At 36.7% G+C, this 22,343-nt stretch overlaps 1 protein-coding gene across 5 annotated transcripts; it reads left to right on the forward strand.

The window, feature by feature from the left end:
• The first annotated feature begins 280 nt into the window (after positions 1 to 280).
• LOC105057949 (protein NPGR1) lies at positions 281 to 15,236 on the forward strand. Of its 5 annotated transcripts, XM_010940684.4 has the most exons (7): positions 443 to 757; positions 1,268 to 1,307; positions 1,430 to 1,696; positions 1,791 to 2,049; positions 4,747 to 5,963; positions 6,122 to 6,269; positions 14,476 to 15,236. In XM_010940684.4, the coding sequence occupies exons 3-7, from the start codon at positions 1,499 to 1,501 to the stop codon at positions 14,808 to 14,810; spliced, it is 2,157 nt and encodes a 718-aa protein (XP_010938986.1). In that variant the 5' UTR covers positions 443 to 757; positions 1,268 to 1,307; positions 1,430 to 1,498; the 3' UTR covers positions 14,811 to 15,236. The 5 variants fall into 5 exon arrangements, with proteins under 5 accessions (XP_019710535.1, XP_010938986.1, XP_019710534.1 ...); XM_019854976.3 differs by lacking the exon at positions 443 to 757 and adding an exon at positions 281 to 413 and having other exon boundaries at positions 1,268 to 1,696; XM_019854975.3 differs by having other exon boundaries at positions 443 to 661; positions 1,268 to 1,696.
• Positions 15,237 to 22,343: the final 7,107 nt, after the last annotated feature.

Here is a 22,343-nt window from a genome sequence, read left to right on the forward strand (position 1 = left end):
CCTGGCCCGGATTACCTGCAGACAGAAACCAACAATGTCAAACCTGGCCTGGATTGCCTTTTAAATCGGCAATCATGGGCACATGTTAAAAACTGTCCACTCCCTAATAAAGCATCATTCCACCATTAATCGCCGCAAAAAGGAATCCAAAGCACATAAAAAAAAAAAAATTGTTACATCTACCTGTGTGTAAAAGTCTCATTCAAATTGGAATATCTTTGGGGGTTCAATTTAAACCGAGAGAGAGATTAAACCGAGAGAGAGAGGGAGATAAAGTGGAGCTGTTTTTACTTTTGGTAGTGCGTTCTTTTCTGGGTGTCTTTTTGCTGGAACTTTTCCCTCCCCAGCCTTTCGTCTACCCTTTTGTCCCTCTGCGAATTTTACGCTGCTCGATTCGTTTCTGGCCCTGAAAGGTGTTGGCCATTGGCCACTTCTCCCAATCTCATGTCCCTTTCTTGCTTTCTGCTTTATTATTATTTTTTCAACGAGAATGAGAGTTTTTTGGTGCTGCTTCGATTTTGGATCCGATAAATTTGGTCTGTTGGATTTCACGGGGTCCATTTCTGATGTGATCCCCCTGTCTCTTTCGTTCCCCACTAGCATTGGAAACGTCCCTCTCTCTCTCTCTCTCTCTCTCCGAAGTTTCTTGGGGATTTCAGAGGTGGGACTGCCGGGGTGTTTGGTATTGTGTTTGAGTTGCTTCTTCAAAATAGTTGATCTTTAGGGTATTGGATGTAATGATGAGCAAGGAATGAAGGTGCTTACAGTGGTTTGTTTTTTTTTTTCAAAAAAATAGGGAATGGGTTGAAACTTTAAAGGTGCTCTAGCATCCACTTTTGATTTGAAAGGGGGTAACTTTTGTTTCCTTTTTCTTCTTATTGTTTCTTTCTTTTAATTGTTTGGTTCTAGTGGGTGGTGGGTCAGTGGATTATCTCATTACTCTCTGAATGGGGTTCTTTTGATTCATGTGAAATGTTGGGATAAAGGAACCCAAAGAGGGAGATAAGCAATCATGTAATAACATGGTTCCCTGTGGAGTTGCAGTCTTTTTTCTTTCTTTTATATAAAGTTTTCTTTTGTTCGGTTATTGGGTTTTAATGATCAGTTTGCGTTCAAAATTTGAATCCTTGATGGATGGAAAAAGTTTTGATGGGTATATATATTTATATATCAGATGTTTCGTGTGTTCTGCTGTAGTTTTCTTTTTCACAAATTACTCATTGCATTTAATCGTCATATATCTTACTTCTTCCTCTTCTCTTCTTAGATCTCCTAAAGGAACCACCAGAAGATGATGATCTTATCAGGTTGGTAGTGGTTTATTTGTAGATTGTCTCCTAAACACCGAAACAAGGAAGCTGAGCAAATTCTTCAAAAAGAATCTATAAACTAGTATATAGGCTACTCTGTTGATGGAATTGTTGATCAGAGAGCATAGGAGTTATTAGCAGCTGATCACTGAATGAGCTGAACCGCATTGAGGAACGAAGCTGTCACCATGCTGTGCACTTGCTCAGGACAGCAGTTCCAGCTTGAAGAGAATGAGATGCCTCAGTCACCGGAATCTCTTGCAACGAGGGACTTCTCTGTCAGTGGCCTCTCATCGAAAACAGGAGATTGGGATTCAAAGTTTGATGATAGCCAAGTAGATGATGTAGAATCTACACTAAAAGAGACTCTATCATTGAATTACGAGGTTCTTTTACATCATCATTAATTTCATTTCTGCATATCCAAACTTCATCTTCCGAATTATCATTTTTATTGATAGCATTTTTATGTTGTAATAGGAAGCACGGGCATTATTAGGTCGATTGGAGTACCAGAGAGGAAATTGTGATGCAGCATTGCAAGTGTTTCAAGGAATTGATATTCGTGGCTTGAGGCCAAGGATGATTAAAGCTATTGCTGAAAGAACTCAGCATAGAAAGAATCGTCCCAAAGGAGAAAACTTGCAGGTGAATCTAATGTCGATGCATTCAGTTAGTCTTCTTCTCGAAGCAATATTTCTTAAATCCAAGTCTTTGGAGCAGCTTGGTCGACATAAAGGTAATATGAGTTTTTAGTCACTTTGGTTAAGTTTACTTTTAACTTAAGTTTTTAACTTTGTATTTGTAATTTTAGTTTGCATTTTCCATATTGGCTTTGTTGTAGACTTTTTGCACTTATGTCAACCTGACAAGTTTTAGTTACTTTTAAAACTGGTAGAAAAATCTGATGAGCAAGTTCCTTGTCATGATTTGCACTGCTTGCTGACTGTCTAGTCAAGCTAAGTAAGAAGATAGCCATGCCTTGTTGAATGAAAATTGTTTCATAGTAAGGTTGGTTTACTCAACATTCCAACTGAACAAGCAAAAGAAAACACAGTCACTTAGAAATGTTGAAAATATGAAATGGTTTAGTTCTGCTGTAGTACACAATGATAAATATAGTGCTGCCCAAGTAATCTAAAATTCATCTGTTCCAGAAATTCCTTTTTCTTCTCTTCTTTTTTTCAAAAAAGCATATCCATTATTGTTTCTGGCCTTTGTTGCTTCGCAACCAATGAGATTCTCAGGGAGAAACAAGGACTTGTGACGTTGAGTGTCTGCAAGAATATCATTTGCCAAGAAGATAATGGAAGAATGTCTTGAGGGAAGGTGATAAAGTGGGAATACTGAATTCCATAAGAAAATGTAAGAATGAGATTTCTATATTAACAATCTTTAGAAACATAGAAATAGATAATATGGGAAGGTATAAGTTAATAACCTTAGAAAGTTTTCAAAAAGTTATTCTTAAGCAAAGTAAGGACAGGATGGTTAAATACCTAGCAATAAGGATTGCATAAGAATGGAATTCTAAATGGCATTAAGGATTGCATAAGAATGGAATTCTAAATGGTTCAAGAGATTGTAATGACCAATATTGAACTCATCATTGGTAAGGTCTGATATTTGGATTAACAAGCATATATGATTAGTCACAGTAGTCATCCGTCCAGTCAGAAATCCACTAAACCTGAACATGTTGCTTATCTAGGAATGTTAGATCTATTTGTTCCCTAAAAGAACACTTCAGACACCCTTACTTGGTAAAAGTAGGGTGTCATGGCTCTTTGCTCTTGTATGACTTCCACAGTGCCATCTTGCATCCAGAAATCCATTGACCTGAACTTTTAGGGCCAATGTTAAATTCATGCATTGCATATCAAGTCCTGGCTAGAGCCCAAACTCATGCAACTTGCATAACATATTGAATAAATGAAACATATGGTTTAAGTCTGAAACCAAGACCTTTTTTGCTGTCTTTTTTCCCCTTTTTTTCCGAAAGGCCTAGGCTTACAGACTTACAACCATTTTTTTAAACATAAAAGCACTACAATCAACTCATGCCAAGGAATGAAGGCTAGTAGGGAAATGTTCCCATCCAACACATTGGAGATGAAGAGGAAAGGCTGTACTTGGACAGCCAGTTGGCAGGGGCATTGACCTCTTGCTATATATAGGTAGTTTTAGTATGGGGAAATTTGCAATAGCTGATTATATGTCGTGTAGAATAAGTGATGGTTCATTCTCCCTGGTCCTAAACTACCCATCTACCATTGCTGAGTCCCCTTCTATCTATAAGTCGGTTCCCCTGAAATTGGTTGTAATTTGTCTTGGACCGTCCCATATGGTCCAATGCCCCAACAAATAACACGCATCTCATGTGACCTTATAGGATGAATCCGACACCTCCACAACCTGCTAGCTAATGAAATGCCCTGTCAATCATAAAAAAACAACTACATCATTTTTGAAGAGGTAGCAAAATAGTCCTGTAGCATTGCATTGTTATATATTTTGGTGATAAAATTAAATTTGTGCCACTGATAATTTTTCTTTTCAAAAACGGGATCACACTTTTGAGGAAGCCTCAACTATTATATAATTCAACCGCAAAAACATCAAATTTAACTCTCTATAATTTTACTATTTCTTTATTACAAGGAGAAAGCAAACCATAAACAAGAAAATAAAATTTTAAAAACCTTGCGTCAACTATGAACTGATGTTTCATAGCCTGACTCAAAAATAACCTGAAATGGCAACAAAATAGCATGCATTTTACTTCTTAGAAAGGAATTTACCTAAAATTCCTTCCTAGATTTGAAAAATCAGTTTTCATAACCAAATGGGACATATGTTGGGGCTTTTTATCACTCTTAAGAACTTATTTATTTGCTATGCTTGAATGCAGTCTGAATTTGACCTCATAGTTATTTTCTTGGTTAGCTTTTCAGTCAGGTGGACTAAGTTCAACAAGTATGGAACTACATAGGAGTAGGACATGCTTGATAATGGTCAGATCTTAAAGGATGCTTTTAATTTAGTGGAAGAGTTAATCTTTCTATTCTATAAAAGCTGGGTATGAAGAAAACTGCATGGAATACTATGGCATTCTAAAATCTTGCTCCTGATCCTGCACCCTCTTCTTGAGAGTTCCAAGCCCCTTTTCAACCAAATAATATCATATCAGAATCTACCCTAGTTCAAATAATATCATATCAGAATCTAGTTATTAATTATATGAAGTTATTAAAAAAGGGCAATTGAATTTTAATTATATTAATTGAATAATATTCTGCATATGTATTTTCTTTGAGCTCTTGTATCCAAAATATTTTGAGAGCACAGAAATACAAATGCATTTGGATTTCTTTTGTGTTAAGCTGAAGAAAAGTTGAAATATGTATTTGCTGATGCTTTTCTTTGTATGTGACAGATGCTGCACTGGAATGCAAAAATATCCTGGACATTATCGAATCTGCATGGCCTGATGGTATGCCGGAGGGAGTAAGAGGTGAGTCTAAACTGAAGGAAATGTTTCACAAAGCACTGGAATTGCTTCCTAAGCTTTGGAAACAGGCTGGTTTTCTTGAGGAAGCTATTTCTGCATATCGCCGTGCTCTTGTTAGGCACTGGAGTTTAGATCTGAAAAGGTGGGCTAGCTTACAGAAAGACTTGGCAACAGTTTTACTATATGGTGGTGCTGAAGTACCCCTGCCTCAACAATTTCAACAAGTTTGGGGACATATGACACCTACAAGTAACATAGAGGAAGCAATACTGTTGTTGCTGATACTCATGAGAAAGGTAGCCTTCCAGGAAATAAATTGGGATGCTGAGATCATGGATCATCTTATTTATGCACTTTCACTATCTGGACAATTTGAACTTTTGGCAGGTCATGTAGAACAAGTGTTGCCAGGTATCTATAGTAGAGGTGAAAGATGGTATCTTCTTGCACTTTGTTACAGTGCTGCGGGACTAGATGATGTTGCATTGAACATTTTAAAAAAGGGTTTGGGTCATTCAGAAAGGAAGCACAAACCGCATCTGCCATCACTTTTATTAGGAGCAAAGTTGTGTTATAAAAATCCATATCATGCTTGTGAAGGGACAAACTTTGCAATGAAGGCAATTGAATTTACTAATAATCAAGAAAAGCATTTAAGGGGTGTTGCTAGCCACTTGCTTGGTGTTTACTATGGATATTGTGCTCAGTCTTCCATCTCTGATTCACAAAGACTGAGGTTACAAAGTGAATCTCTGAAGTCATTACACCATGCGGCAACTATTGAGAAAGATGATCCTGAGGTCATATATAGCCTTGGGAGGGAGAATGCAATACAACGAAATCTTAACACAGCTGTTGAAAGTGCAATAAAGTATCTGGATATGGTGGGTGGGAGCTCAGTGAGTGGCTGGAAACTATTAGCTCTGGTAGTATCTGCAGAGCAGAACTTCAAGGATGCTGAAGCAATAGTTGATCTTGCTATAGATGAGACTGGAAAAGTGGATCATTTGGATTTTCTACGGTTAAAAGCTTTACTTCAGGTTGCTCAGGAACAGCCCAGGAATGCAATAGATACTTACAGAATTCTGCTTGCCATGATTCAGGCGCAGAAGGAACTTAAGTCTTGGAGCACCAGTTCTGAGGTGTGCATCCCCTTTTGGATTATGTTTGCTTTGATCAAATTAGCATACATGATCTTTGTCATCTAACCTGTTTGGTGTTTTTTGCTGCCTTATCTGTTTCTAGCATTTCTTATTGTTCTCAATTTATCCATCTCCATCTTTCTATCTGTTTTTGGCAGGGTAAAGCAGTAAAAGATTTAGAAATGGAAGCATGGGTAGATTTGTCATTCATTTATACAAAACTGGAATCATGGAATGATTCGTATGTTTGCTTGGAAAAAGCCAAATCTGTCGAAATTTTCTCTCCGAAGTGCTGGCATGCAACAGGTTATTATACCATCTAAGAACTTGATTACAATGTATTTCATTTCCTTTTTTATTCTGTCTACTAGTAATTTATCGGCTGTTTATATGCCTGACAGTAATAGCAAATCATGAAGGCCTCTAAGGTGGAATTAGATGTTCTCATCCTATTACGCATGCCAAGCATCTTTTCTAAGAGAATCAAGAAATATTTGAAGCATTGTAAACATGTGCATCTACTTGGAGCAACTAGGACAAATTATATACAACAACATCATTTTGCTCAAAATATATAGAACTATACGATGGATATGCCTCAAGGATCATGCTATATGTATTCAAATATGTATAGATATTTAGTTATATGTAGAGGTACAAAATAACAACTTAAAAACTCCCTTAAAGCCAAGGAGGATCATATACCAAGGGTTTGCCTAGTTAGAATACTAACTGCTATGGGGATGCGGGACTTCGTATCTTACATGCACAGTAACAGATTTTGAAGGGACCCTTCAAACTTCTGTTCTAACATTTAGATAGATCATTTAGAATATGAAGAGTAAGGAAGTCAGCCAGAGGCTGGTTGGAAATATGGCATCACCTTCTGTTTCCAAGGAATAATGATAAACAAAATGATAGTGAGTCTTAGTATAACTGTTTGTGTCGTGGAACTTTTAATTGCCAGCTAACCATCAAGGTAAAGGTGATTAGCAATAAGATCGTGAAGCTTCTTGAAATTCTTTGTGGAAGTCTACACCATGACGTGGTTCTCTGATTTGATTCTCCAGCATGGAGTGTACTTCTACTATTACTTTTTCATGAGACAAGGATTCACCAAGGAAATGGAGACACCATACTATTTGCCTAAAGTTCTTCCAATAAGAAGTAGCAACAGCAGCTTGCTGGGGCTCAGCAATGAAGTCAGTTAAATACTGCTTGGTGAGAGGTGCAGTAGCTCATAAATGCTGTAAGGAAGTGAATTCGATTCGATCTCTTCAGCTCTTGGATTGTCTAATTGCTTCACTGTGAATAGCTCCCTGATTCTCATGATTAATTGTTATAAAATGCAAAGTTATGTTGCCCATATTAACAAAATAAATTTGAAGGTGAACAATCCTAGTGCTAGGCTTGTGGTCAAGAGGGATGATGCAATACTTCTCCTTGGTACCAAGTATAGACCATCTTTTTGTTAATATTTAATGAGACTAGAGTGTCACACGAGAAAATGGAAAATTCAATAGTAGGGCATGAACAGTGACATCTTTGGTATATTAAGCATCATATTAACTATAAAGAAGGCATGGGGAAGGATTAAAGAATTGATGTAAGCATCATTGAAGAAGGGAGCAACCACTGATGCTTGGTTGACTGAGCACAATGTGGTTAATAATAAACTGACAGATCTTCTAAACAACCTTGGTGATGCCATATTAAGAAAACTTGAGGTAGATATATTGAGGAAGCTCACAAGAAATCTGAAAAATGTTTTTTTTTTTTTCAGTGAATTGGGAAATTCTGCTAAAAATAGCATGACCATGTGTTTTGGAACAAGGCTACTCATAGGGTTGGATAACCTAAGTTTTTCAAACTTAAAATATATGAGGCTATCGAGACAGTATACGTTTACTGGAAGGCTGGTTGTTACTCAGGCACTTTGTGAAAGCGTTGCTTGCAGTAGGCCATTATACAATAAAGTTACTGGTGGTAGTTGAAAATGTGGGTAAAACAAAAAGTTCTTGTAGTCAATAAGTCATGTATGGTATCGCAAGCCACCAACGAAGGCTTATATGGTACTTAAATGGGTCAAGTATATTGAACAATTGACAGGCACATTAATTTGGCCATCATCATCAAGCAGATATTACCAAAGGATCTAATTTCCCATCCAAGCAGCTGTGGATCATATTCTAGTTGAGAAGGCCCAATAGAAAAATCAAGCAGATATTGCCAAAGAATTTTTAGCACCAAACCATATCAGTCCATATTGGGCATACTGCCTCGCACACTAGATTGCTAGGGAACCGGCCCTAGGTGCACCCCTATACCAAGTGATGATACCAAGGGATGCATCATTCCTGCAATCTGTACAAACTACACCAGTTAAGTGCCCATATGGATACTGAAATCAATACATAAGACTTGGAAATTATGGCCAATGTTCAATCCGATGTCAATGCTCTAGAAATTGGTGTCATCCTATCAAGGAGCGATCCTCTAAATCTCTCCTAGAGTTTGAAAAAGTGGTAGATAATAACTTTTGATATAGGGAATTGTGTTTATCTCAAAGGACCAAATGGACTAAAAAACAAAATAAAATGCAGTTCCATGCCCTTTGATGTAATAATATTGAGAACTATTAAATAATCAGGTTATATGTAATATTTAGGTTGAAATGCCAAATAAGGAATATATTTTTTATGCATGTGTAGCAAATAACTTAAGGGCTTGTTTTGGTGATCCAGCAGGATTGGCTGAATTTCTTGCTGGATTTGTGGATTGGACCATTCATTTAAGCATGGCTCATATCAACTTGACACCTCCCAGCCTAAATCCTCTGGGAAGGAAAAAAATACCTCTATGGGTCTTTTTTCTTCTTATAGACCAACAGGTCCATAGATTAGGATTTAGGCTAGCAGATTAACAGGCCCGATTCTTGCAGGAATATCCAAATAGGCTTGAAGTGGTGAAAACTAGCTGTTTCCTCTATAATTGGTGGGCCTACATATGTTAAATCGATGAACCACTACATCACTTTATATCTCACTAGTTTGTGAATTAATGTCCCCTCCTTTCTCTTCAATGTTTTCTCAATTATATAATTTGGTATCAAAGCAAGAGACCCCAAAATCTATAAGATAAGGATTTTATTTTATTTTACTTTTTGAAAAATAATTGTGGGAGAATCAATTAGTATTTATCCTTTTCCTCACAACATTTGAAAGTGGTACCTCCCAACAAAATAGGGATGCTACATTGGGCCATAGCCTAGCTCGCAATGTGAAGAGTTTGTTAACTCTGGAGAGTGGAGAGTATTATTTTTGTTTGGTCTCTTCATTAAGCAGTTGTATTTGAATGTAGGGAATAATCACCCTTGATGGATTCCTTTTTTCCATTGACCTCCTCAGTGAAGCCAAGGCATTTTACCTATGTGTATGCACTATATGTCTGCCATATTCTGTATTATTATTGCTCTGATTATTTTTTAGTGGTGGGAGCACTTGGAGTATATTTCAGAATAATTTTTATGTTAGTGCCTATTAAATAAATGGTTTTATCTATTGGGATCTAAAGCATGAAAAGTTTGTTATTTTCACTCTTTTTGTTATAAATTTTAGTGTTTGTCCAAGGGTTTTTCCAAGCAATGGTTGTGATGAAAAGGTGAAATCGTTAATGTGATTGACTTAATAAAGAAACAGATGAGTACCTGTGAAATGATTGATCATGTATACAGTAAGAGGAATAATCTCTGTGACATATGATGTCATATATATGATTCTTACACATGATGGCCTAGTATGGGAGCTAGTTGCTGTTGTTTCCAATTTGAGTCTTAAAAGATCAACTTGGCTTGGAGAATCTGCTACGGTATAGGTCTACATGGTTTACAAATTTTGGTACAAAGACCAAGGGATTCTATACTTGGGAATTTGACGAGATCTCAAGATTGCTTGTGTTGCTCATTATGTATACATCTAGTGTCTACTTGATTCATTACATATGGGACTAATGAAGAGAAGTAGCACCAGGTGGCAATGATTAAGATGTCAGTTGTCTTTCTTATGTTGGTTAACAGACGACAAGATACATTTACCATATTTTGTGGACACAGTGGACTTCATTAGTGTCAAAGATACATGATAGTGTTGAAAAATATGCCAAAGTAATGATAAGACCAAGAATTTAAGTACCAATGCTGGTGGATATGTTATGTTGTGCTTTACAAGCATATATGTCATGTAGTGATGGAATAAAAAACAAAAAAAGACTCGGCACCATCTGTTTCATTAAAAATAAAAAAGAAGAATTAATGGGTGCCATGCTGACTCATGCTGGGTGCTGGTACCGGCCCAATGTGTTACATGCTGATCAGCAGAGAACCACATTGTTTGATTCTTGAAATCTCGTATAGGATACACTAGTAATACTATTTCATGCTACTTTTAGTTGACTTGAAGCAGAGAAAAATATACTTTGAAAACTTAAACAAATAATTTGACCCTTTAATATGGTGCTGGCCCAGTGGTCACACCCTCTTTGCTTAGCAACGAAGAGTTGTGGATTCTAGTCTTGGATGGTGCATCCCTGAGAATTTGGACTTTGATAATTATGGTGCAGGCAGGTTTCTCTCCATTTCTCCATTCTCTTAACAAATAATTGGACCCTCCATTATTGTGTCATACATTGAAATAAACACATCTTTTGCTTGTGAACATAAACATGTGTTATATTGATTTATGTTTTTAGCTACTAACCCAACAATTAGCATTATGTTATATTAAAAACAATCCAAAACAAGGGTCAAGAGCTAACATATAACATGAAAACTACTGATTTTTCCTTTGTGTCTGATCTTTTAGTTAAAACAACCTCAAAATTAGTGTGCCCTGAAGAGACATGGTAATCTGTCATCAGATATTAATATCTCAAAAATAATCTCCTCGTAAAGTAACTTATACTGGGCTATTTCAGGATTCCTGGAGGATAAAATTGGGAAAAAGCTATTTTGTACCTTATGTTCCTTCAGTCTATCTTTGAGTTAGGCATAATCCTATGGACTTGTAGAAGACTCCATAAGTCTTTGTTCGTTCATCATATTCTGTTGATTTATGAAAATGGAAAGCCATAATTCGTCTTATAACAGAATAACCAGAAATTTTTTTTGGTCTCCGCCCATGTTATATGCAGAACGCTTAGCTTGCAAAATGGCTTTTGGGGTGCTTTCAGCAGTAGGATCAGAAAAGGTGGTCAAACCAAATAAACTAATTTGGGTATAATTGTTTAAAAATAATTGAAACTTAGTAGAATATTCATCTATGGCAACCCATATGGTAATGTACCACTATGATATGCTACGATATGGGTTGACATAAATTGATAATAACAGTAATGAGCTAACTGATACTGTCATACTGACAACTTTGAGCCACCAGAATTCAGTGTACTTGTAACCTTGCGGCAAAATATGTATCACATGGCATGCATATGCGGACAGACTTTTAACTTCTTACTTGAAGGTATGCATATCATTCATATGCAACATGGAGGGGGTGAATGTAAAGTTTTTATCTACAGCATTGGTATGTCTGTTAAATGGTCATAATCAGAACTTTATATGTTTGACTCAAAAAGCTTTTGCTCTATTCTCTTGCTTGGACAGCAAGCTTTGGGATCTAAATTTGAGTGTGGAGGTCATTGACTTTCCTGGAGAGCAAGTTGAATGACTTTTAATGAAGAGGAGGAATTTACATATAATTTTACTTCATTTGGGCAAGCATGCGATATTGATATGACTTAGTGCTGAAAAAGGTTTGAGCTGGGAGTATCCAAAATTTTCAATAGGTCAAGTAAATATTCCATAAGGCCTGCAGCTGCCCATTAATAGCCTTGTAATACTAAAAATAATTTGATGGATTCTAAGGAACATAAACTTGCTGGTATGTTGCTGTTGTGAGAACATCTTTGAAAATAGCAATCATTTGAAAAGATTTTGGCAAAACAATCAAGTTTGTAGGTTACCTTGGGTCAAATCTTTTGTACTTTTATGGACAAAATTATCCTTCACATGAGGAGGTGTTGTACTGCATGTTACATGTAGATGATATATAATTGAATGGTGTTTTATAAATAGGGTTGGATGTGAAATTGAAATTATGAAAGAATGTTTTGAAGGATAAAACTAAAATTTCATAAAAGCAATACTAAATATATGTGAAATACAATTTTAATAGAAATTTAAATGAAAAGCAAGCTCGAATCAAAATTGATGATCAAGAAAAATTCTGTTCTGAACATGACGCATATCAAAGTTCTATTAAAAAAAGAACGGTGAGTTCAACGAAGATATATAATCGAATTAGAGTAAGGTGGATAATGTGGAGACTTGTTTGAGCCTTGTTGTGTGACCCTTGCATTAATGTGCCTGGACAAAAATTTTATAAATACGAAATAAGGCCCATCATGTTTTGTTGGTTAGAATGTCAGATAATAAAGAAGGATCAAGTAAAAGATGAGCTGACTGATATAGAAGGTTTAGATGGATATGTGGTAAGAAAAAGTAATGTTTAAAAGGTAAAATTAGAAAGAATTTGCAATGGTTAAGGGTGGATAAAATTTGTGGACCCATTGGGATGGTTAGCCAATGCAAGTATTCAACAAAGATCCAGGAAGGCTTGGTAAGAAGACCAACTTAGATTCTCATTTAAAATAAGGGTGGGGAAGTCTAAATAGAATCCAGGGAAGCCATGAGAAATGTTTTGTCAACATTGGAAGTGATAGGACTTGGAGATATCAACTACTGGTGAACAGCTGACAGTCCAGCAGCACATCTTCAATGGGAGCTTTCTGTGATTATTTTAGAGACTCAAATAATTATGCTATTGTATCAGCTGGATTTGTTGATGGAGATTGTTGATAGTCAGACTCTGTCATTATTTAGCATTGAAGAATCAAAAAAAGGATTCAAAAGGGTGCCAAATTGAAAGATGGAGCAAGTTAGTTAAAGAACCAGTCGGACACTGGTATAATTTGTATTTTATGTTACTTGAGAGTTCAGAATAATAATGCAAAGTCATTCTACCGTTGTGAAGTTAGCTTCTTCTAGAGATCTATTATTTTGTTGTGGATTCCGAGGATTCTTGTGGAACAACATCAACTTTTCAAAATCTTTTGTGGATTTCCTGCAAATCACTAACCAATATGCTTATGGGCTGTCAAACTAACAATTGCAACTTATCTAAAGGAAAATTTCATTTTTTGACCTTTATTTTAAAAAAAAATCTTAATATGCCATCCTGCAAACTCAAAATCTTGTAAAATTTGTGCAAACTTACCTTATGGAACTTTTCTTTAGGGAGCTTTTTTGAGTATTGCGGGATTGAGGCAAGGATTTGTGTCACCAAAATCGGAATAATGTTGTGATTGTTGCTGTCTCTCTATTTCCATCCTTAGAAATTCTGAAAATTAGACTCAAACCACAGAGCATAGTGGCAATGGCAAAATACCGTGGACATGGCTGTTTCTCAATTTATTCCCATTCTTAATAACTCCAAAAATAGACTCAAAACTGCAGTGATCACTGAACTGACCCAAACCAGGCAGGTTGGTCTGTACTGAACTGAACAGATGCCCAAGTCAGAATGATTCAGTAGGTCGGATTGGCAACATGACATCATCACTAGTAAGCCTTGCCCCTCTCTCCCTCTCTCTCTTCCTCTATGTCCTCCCTCTTTCCCACCCTCTATGTGTTTCAATATGTCCTGGAATGGCATGGCATGGACTTGTACAATTTTGAATCGGTTGCTGGCTAGTATGAGTCCCGGTATTGGTCCAGAAGACCTTTGCTCAAAAGTGTATCTGGGGCATAGTAGGGATGGCACTCTTGAAGAAACATCATCATGTACTTTGACATAATGTTTGAATTTTTCTTCTTTAGCTTTTGTTTTGCCTTTTTGTTGTGTACTCATTTCTTCTCCTCTCCAAGGGAGTTCTTTCAGTAGTTGATGCATGCGTTGCCTGAAAACCCTTTTTTTTTATGGAAACCTGACACCAATATTAAGAACTTATAAAAGTATTATTGGTGATTTTTTTTTTCAACAGTAATTTATCATGATAGATTACAGGCCCCTTTGGTTGCAGAAGATAGAGCCTTACAGATTAAGTACAACTTTAAGTACCCGTTTCTCAGACTTCCCTTCCAGAACAAGAAAAATAAAAATTGTTGAAACTAGATATAGTATATACCTGTGTTAGTGTCCAGGTCTACAAGGATAATTTGTGTAAACCTCATTCTTTACTTGACTGTCTGAAAATGCTAGTGATGTTTCATGATAGAACCTACTTAGCTAGCTAATAAAATGCTTTGTTAAAACTCTTTTGGTCAGCCTCCTATGACATTCTATAGGGATGCTTTTTCACTTTTATCACAATTCTGTGTTAATGTTAGATCATCTCTGCCACTATCTTACTGCTGTTTGCTCTTATCGTCTATTTGAACATTGTTGGGTGCCTGCAGGCATGCTACTGGAAGCTCAGTCATTGCATGTAGACGCTTTGGTAGCTTTTTCAGTTGCACTCTCGATTGAACCAGACTATGTTCCAAGCATGGTTTCTATAGCAGCTGTTCTAAGGATGTTTGGAGGGAAATCACTGTCACTTGCAAGGAGCTTCTTAATGAATGCTCTCCGTCTAGAACCGACAAATCATAATGCCTGGTTGAATCTTGGTTACATCTCAAAAGCAGAAGGTTCACTGCATCAAGCAGCAGACTGTTTCCAAGCAGCTTACGAGCTCAGGCAATCATCTCCTGTGCAGAACTTTACTCAAACTCTTTCCAACTGTCACATATGACATATCCTCAAGTTGAATGTTGAAATTTACTGCTAAAGTGAAGCAGTAAACAGTGAACAGCTATAGGCACTGACATCACTTTGCAGCTGTTTCGCTCATTTAGAAGTCTTATGTACATAGTGGTTAAGATTAGAAGGATACATGTTCAGATTCTCAAGCCTTAACACCTCATAAAATGATCTGTGGCAGCTCTAGCTTTAGGATATCTCTCAGAGTTTTCTTTACTCGTCACTGTATGAATCTTGTAAGGTCATGTTGAGTACACAGTGTAGATGTGAAGAACAGAGCTTATATTTTATATCTGATTTGATTTTTTTTTTTTTGTGAGAAAACAGCAATGCTATGTACAAAAAGAGAGCACATCTTTCTTTGCAGACTATGATCGAATCTTAGCTTCTCAATAAATTTGTGCTGGTCGAGGTCCTATTCAGAGTGCTTCCATGAAATTAAGGTAACATGAGTAAGAGGATCAGCTGGCATAATAATTTTTCTTCTATCAGTCTATATTTGATGGTTGTATTGATATTCTGCTCAATATTTCTGCTTAAATCATAAGGCAGCATTAGTCTGCAAAGATTGATTTGATCTTTCTCTATTTGAATGCTTTCTTGGGAGGCCTTGTTAATCATGTGTAGCTGAGGAAGCATCATAAGAACATACAAAGGAATGAACAATTGAGGCCAGCATAAATGTCTAGTCAGGTCAATTATAAATGCAATTACTTTTTTGGTCCCTGTAAACATAATTCGGCTCAATAGCTAATGAGCGAGAACTCTTACCATTAGTAGGTGCAGTAAGTCTAGCTAGGTATCTTACCAAACAAATTAAGCTGGTGATAATATTTGGTGGGTGTACTAGATTAAGATCCCATCTCCATAAGAATTAGAAGGTTATAGCTATTTGGGGGTGGAGCTATCCTTCATTGTGTAGCCTATTACACAGGTTTCCATGCATTTCTGTACCTACTTGCAAATACTCCTGTATGGCTTTATTTGCTTACTTTGTAGTTGTTCAATTGGCGGTCTACAAGATCTGTGCCAATCATTCACCTTTTTATCTTGTTAACAATGCAGTATGGTCTTATTTATCTATATAACCAACTTCGCCCTTGCTCCTTGTGCATAAATTTCAGAAAAAATGATGATATATTTGAAGTAATATTTCTTTGGACTGGTTTGAAATAGTAATTTTCAAGCATCACTGCATGAACTGTATTTTAAAAAAAATTATTCTCTGGAGGAAACCAAGGATTTGATTAACAGCAATATTCCATTATAGTGGACCCTTTCAAAATCTTTATGGACCATCATAGCAGTTATGATGGCCATCATTGACCCCAAAAATGTGATTTCAAATTTTTAGTGTTAAAAAAACACAAAAGCTGTTAACAGCTGTTATAAGTTATAGTGATATTGTAGTGGAAAATAGCAGGCAATAACGGAAAAAGTAATAGTGTCATCTTTCATCACACTTTGTACTTGTTAACAAATAAATTTTAGATGGTGCAAACATTTTGCAAGGAAAAAGTTATAAAACTTAGAATTTTAAAAAATATATATTATTAAAAGAAACTATAACTACCAACGAGAATAACAACCATTGTATTGCTAAATAACCTGTCATGACTGATATCATTTTTTATCCATTGTTATGCAACAAAAAGGACCAAAAACCATTACAATTTTTTTTTTTTCAAGGAGATTAATAAAGGTTCTTAGTTCATCCTCTATTCGATTCCCATCTCCGTCCATTTGAGTAACGGGCTGAATGAAGGGTTTGAGAATTTTCAAAATCAAAACACTATCTTACACGTTCTTATATGACAAGGGGACGTATCATCCAAACTAGGATACAGAGATATCATTGCATGAAAGTCATAGGTATCCATAACCTTGAAAGCTGGAAGCCAACAATCGTGTGGAAAATATCCTCCAACATAGATTAGCTTGTTGTATCAGTGATCAGCACTGCTTAGGACCATGAACAGGTTGGGTGGGGCCAGAGCATGCTCGGCACTGCTCAAGCTTTATTGGGTTGGGTCCATACAAATTCTAGATCCAGTAGGTCATTTAGGTTGGATCGGGATGAAATATAACCAGGGTCTAACTCGATATATTTGGTCTTCGGTTTAGGTTGAGTCTACAGTTCTAGGCAGACATCTAGCTATTTTTTTTTATGGCCAAAATATAACAACTATAACAATAAAATTACTAAAAATTAAATAAAATATAAAGAGCCAACTTAAACTTGAGGTTGCGCTTGGTGCATCGCTAGGAAATCTTGGAAGGTAACATGGATTGCCTTTAAGATAGATTACTATTATTAAATTATCAATAATGTTGATTACTATGTTTGATTTATGCAGATAATATTACAGTAAAATTATTGAAAATTTGATTGACATATTTGGTATGACAATCAGATTATCGGTAATGTGAAATTAAATTTTCAAAATACCTCCAATAATTTGTTCCGGTGCTCTTCTTTCTGTATAGTGGGAAGCGGTGGGCCGGAGGGCATGGGGAACTACGGGCACAAAAGGGGGGGAGGGGGGAGGTGCACGTGGAGAAGTCATGGAGGAAGTGGGGATGAGCGTGGAGGAGCCATAGATGGTGGTGGGAGACGAGGGTGGAGGAGCCGCGGGTCGGAGAGGAGGAGGTGGCGCATATAGAGGAGCCGTGGGTAGTGGGGACGAGTGCGAAGGTGATGGGGATGAGCTCTTTGGAGCCACGAGAGGATGGTGGCAGATGAGAGAGGAGGAGCCATGGGCAGGGAGTGGGGGGGCAGAGGAGTTGTGGGTCATTTGGGGGGAGGCTAGGTGCACGAAGAGGAGCCGTGAGGGTGATGGGGATGAGTGTGGAGATATAGGGGGGTGGTGGGGGACGAGAGCGGAGAAGCCACGAGTCGTAGGGCGGGGGGGGGGGGGGGGGGTGAGATGGAGGAGCCATGGGCGGACAGGAGGCGAAGGAGCCGCGAGCGAGGAGCGCATGCTGAGGAGTTGTGGGTGGCACCGGGGGAAGGGGTGGGGTTGGACAATAGATTTTGTGTGATTTTTTAAGAGATAATTTTATCTAAATTTTTATTATAATATTGTCAAAGAAGTGGTAATTTGGATGGTCAAACCTTCCTAAGGCTATCTGGATTACCTCATGAGAGGCAATATAGATTATCAAGGTAATTTGGATTGCCAGCCAAAAAGTATACAAACTGTAGCAATCCAATAGGCCCACTTTAAATTGCCAGCAATCTGGATAGATTGCCAATTATTAAACATAATATGAATTCCATTCACAAAGTTTGAACTTTGTTCAAGTAATAAATCACTTTTAAGCTTACAAACCACAATTTTGATAAATTGGTCCACTTGAGGTCATTATAAATAATAATCGACCAAAATAAACAACAAAATATGGATATTTAAATATAATAAGTAAAAATAGATGAAAGAAGGTTTGTTAAGATGAAACAAGAGGAGTCAGATATTAAAATTTAAATAAGAGTTCATTTAATGAATTGGGAAAGATTTTTAGAATAAAGAGAAGAAAGTTTATATGATTTAGACTTTTGGATTGGGTTCATTTTAGTAGATGAAATTAGATCAGATAATATACAGATCAGTTGGGTCATGTCAAGTTGGAAAATACAAAAACCATACCTGATCCAAATTTTAGATCTGGTCTAGTTCTTAAACTCAATTCAATCCACAGCTTGAAATATGGATTGAATTATGTCTACTCGGATTGGGGTCAATCCAACCAATTTGCAGCACATACTGCTTGACAAACGATGCCCTTCTTGATCCCCAGCCGTCCACCTTTCCTCTCTTGTTTCTCTCCCTTGTTTGGAGAAGGGAACCACCCACCAGAACCCCCCAAAAAAAAGGTTCTCGATGCTCCCTCCGGATTATTCAATGCCTTGCCATGATGCCAGGTGACTAACAGATGATCTCGTGGTGGAAATCCTCTCTGTTTTTTTGGTACATACTGACAATCACACCACTCTGATATGAAAGCAGCCCAGAAAGTCAGAATATAACAGTTCTCACAGGGCGGTAGGAAACGCCATCATATGACGATCCAGCATGCATGCAGAGATTTCAAAAAAAAAAAAAACATAGCGAAAGAAAAAATTCAAAAACTTTTTCAATATCATTTTAGGACAATCATGCAATATAACGTATCAATATTATGTCAGAATAACCTTATATCAGAACGATGTTAAAGTAAATTATAAATTAAATCTAATCAATCAAGTATGCATAGAGATCATATCTCTGAAGGAAACATTGGTAGTTCTATGGCAATTTTAAAATTTTTGCAGTGGATCTTAATAGATTAAACAATTTAACCTATATTACATGTACAAGATCTAATCTAAACTACCGTGCCAAGATCTATGATATGATTAAATATGAGATTAAGATTTGAAAATTACAAATCTGCATCGATCATATCGATGCTGTACAATAGATCTAATCCTTAGATCTAATCAAACCTGATCTAATGAGTTCAGAACTAATTACTGAAACATTGGTTACTGATCTCTACTAGCGTATCGCATGAAAAGGAGTTCCTTTAGGTTGCTCATAGCCATACAAAGGAGTCCAGCCTCTACAGATCGTCCACACGAAGAATGGATACTGATCAGGCTCCTCGAGAGTGCTAGCTCACAAGGATCTTTGAAGGCTGATCTTCTTCTTATTCTTTTGATCTTTTAGATGCTCTAGAGATGGAGAAGAATTAATGGAGGAAGAGAAGAGAGGATATAGCTATGGAGAAGAAACAAATTTTAACTGTTGCTCATATACGGCATCCAACTATTGGACCCCCTTTTTATAGATGGGAGTTAGGGTTTAGGGTTTGGAGGAGGAGGTGCCATAAATCTCCACGCCAACACCATATGGGGCATCCCATTTTTTTCAAAAATATGTGATGGCGTGAGAAAGAAATCAGATCTTTCTCACGCCAACAAACACCTTAAAGAAAATAGGAAAAAAATATTTTGGCACCACACAACTTACCAAACAAAATCGATCTCTTTCCATCTTATCTCCTTATCTTTGATTCGGATCGTATTCAAATCAGGAAGGAGATAAGGATCATGACTCATCATATATTGCCATTCACCCTCTCTGTGCCCTCTCTTCTCATGCCCAAAAATCTCATGCAAAACCCATTTTTGCGTTAAAATAAATGACGTGGGACCTAGGGCTTGCGCAAGGGAGAGAGTCCCAATAAATGACGTGGGACCTAGGGCTTGCGCAAGGGAGAGAGTCCCAGTTGGCTGGGATTCTTCATTTTCAATTTGATTCTAAATCAAATCAGATCTAGTTTGAATCCAATGAGAGAAGAAAACTTAATCTAATTAGGAACACAATCATCTCAATAAATTTCTAATCCAATTAGGAATTAATTGAACCCAAGTCCTGATCAAATCAGAAATAAATTTTTCTTGCAATTAGGCTTGATCAAATCAAATCCTATCTAAGTCAAACTGAATCCAATTCAATTAGACTTGATCCGAACCTCTTTGCTCAATCAAATTGAGTCAATTAGCAATCTAATTGCTAATAAATCCTCCATTAACAGTAAAATCTCAGTCCAGTGAGACTTTCCTTCAGAGTCTCAATCCAGTTGAACTCTTCACCAGAGTCCCAATCTAATGGGATTCTTCAGCCATCAGATTAGACCAAATCTTCTAATGTATATGGTCCCACAGGTTCGAATTTAAGCCAATAGCATAGAAATAAATTTTTATACTAATTGATGTAACCATCTAGCAATGGGACCTGACATCCGGATAGATCGAAAGATTGCAAAGCAATATTCTAGAACCTACAGACGTATAGTTACTGTATAATTCATCTTTTTGATCCTAGTGCTCAAGGTGACCTAGGATTTAACTATCAATCCTAAAATAGTTAACCATATTATACTTCAACCTTTTAAATCTATCACATGGATTATCTTGATCAAGATTTTACTTAATTAAAATATACTGATACATTAGCTCCTACTTATTCAGAGAGATCAACCTCATCTTGACTCACGCACTGACTTAATAAGTACTTGACTGCACCCAAAAATCTTTCATTACTGAATTAAAAATTTAGATGATCCAGCGTCAAAGTACAGTGAGTTGTTTACAAGTCATCGTGGTGATCTCAGATTGAAGAGATACTTACATCCATACTCTTCGTAAGCTATTCTTGACAGGAGAGTACTCGACAATTGATCACGTTCGATGCGAATGTACTCCTATATTCCATCTGTATATTATATTAGTATCTCCACACTCCTTAGTTAAGAGAATAATCAACCTATATGGTATATAATAACTTATACTTGATGTTGTTATCATCCTATTAACATCATATCATTTGGTCGTGAATATATTTTAAGGATTAAACGATAAATCTTTCTTTGTCGATTAAATATAGTCTTAAGGACTTCATCACAACATAGGAGTTCAAATAAGATGGACAAAATGTGACAAAAAAGTTAAATAATTTTTATTAATAAAAATTTATATATAATTTATAAATATGAGCACAATCGTCAACAGACTGACGATTAACTTTGGGATATAATTTTCAACAACTCTCACTTAAACTAAAGCTAATCGGTATAGTATCGTATACCCATCTTCGACTTGTGATCATTGAACTCTTTGATTCTGAGAGCTTTAGTAAATGAGTCGGCTAGATTCTCCTTTCTATCGATCTGCTAAAGATCGACGTCACCTCGATCCACGATCTTTCGGATAGGATGGTAGCGGTACAGAATATGCTTGGTGCATTGATGGGACTTCGACTCTTTGGCTTGAGCAATGGCTTCAGTGTTGTCGTAGTATAACAGGATAGGACCATCAACAGAGGGTGCCACTTCAAGCTCATCGATGAACTTTCATAGCCATATAGCTTTCTTTGCAGTGTTGGATGCCGCGATATACTCTGCCTCACAAACAGAGTCAGCCACGGTGTGTTGCTTGAAATTTTTTCAGTAGATTACTCCATCATTTAGGATAAAAATATATCCCAATACACTCTTGCTATCATCATGATCTGATTGAAAGCTGGAGTCGACAAATCCCACTAGTTTTAAGTTAGTTTCACCCTAAACAAGCCACTGAGTCTTAGTATTTCTCAAATACTTAAGGATGATCTTTACGATCTTTCAGTGATTCTCTCCTAGATCAGACTGGTATCTACTCCCTACTCCTAGTGAGTATACCATGTCTGATCTTGTACATGTCATGACGTATATTATAGAATCCACTGTCGAAGCATATAAAATTCTACTCATACGCTCTCTCTCTTGAGGAGTTGTCGGATAATTCTTCTTCGAGAGAGAAATTCTATGGCCTATCAAGAGAGCCTTTCTTAAAATTTTTCATGCTGAACCATTTCAGCATGATGTTAATATACGTGGATTGGGACAATCAAAGCATTTTTTATGATCTATCTTTATAGATTTTCATCCCAAGGATGTAGGATGCTTCTCCCAGATCCTTCATAGAGAACTAAGATGATAA

The sequence above is a fragment of the Elaeis guineensis genome, chromosome 15, assembly GCF_000442705.2.
Source record: "Elaeis guineensis isolate ETL-2024a chromosome 15, EG11, whole genome shotgun sequence".
Classification (NCBI taxonomy): Eukaryota; Viridiplantae; Streptophyta; class Magnoliopsida; order Arecales; family Arecaceae; genus Elaeis; species Elaeis guineensis.

What these genes read in the sequence shown, in the direction of transcription:
- LOC105057949 (XM_019854976.3), top strand. Translation starts at nt 1,499, where the DNA reads ATGCTGTGCACTTGCTCAGGACAGCAGTTCCAGCTTGAAGAGAATGAG. An exon ending in CTCTATCATTGAATTACGAG is followed by an intron (nt 1,697 to 1,790) that starts GTTCTTTTACAT and finishes ATGTTGTAATAG; the next exon opens with GAAGCACGGGCATTATTAGG. An exon ending in CTTGGAGCACCAGTTCTGAG is followed by an intron (nt 5,964 to 6,121) that starts GTGTGCATCCCC and finishes TGTTTTTGGCAG; the next exon opens with GGTAAAGCAGTAAAAGATTT.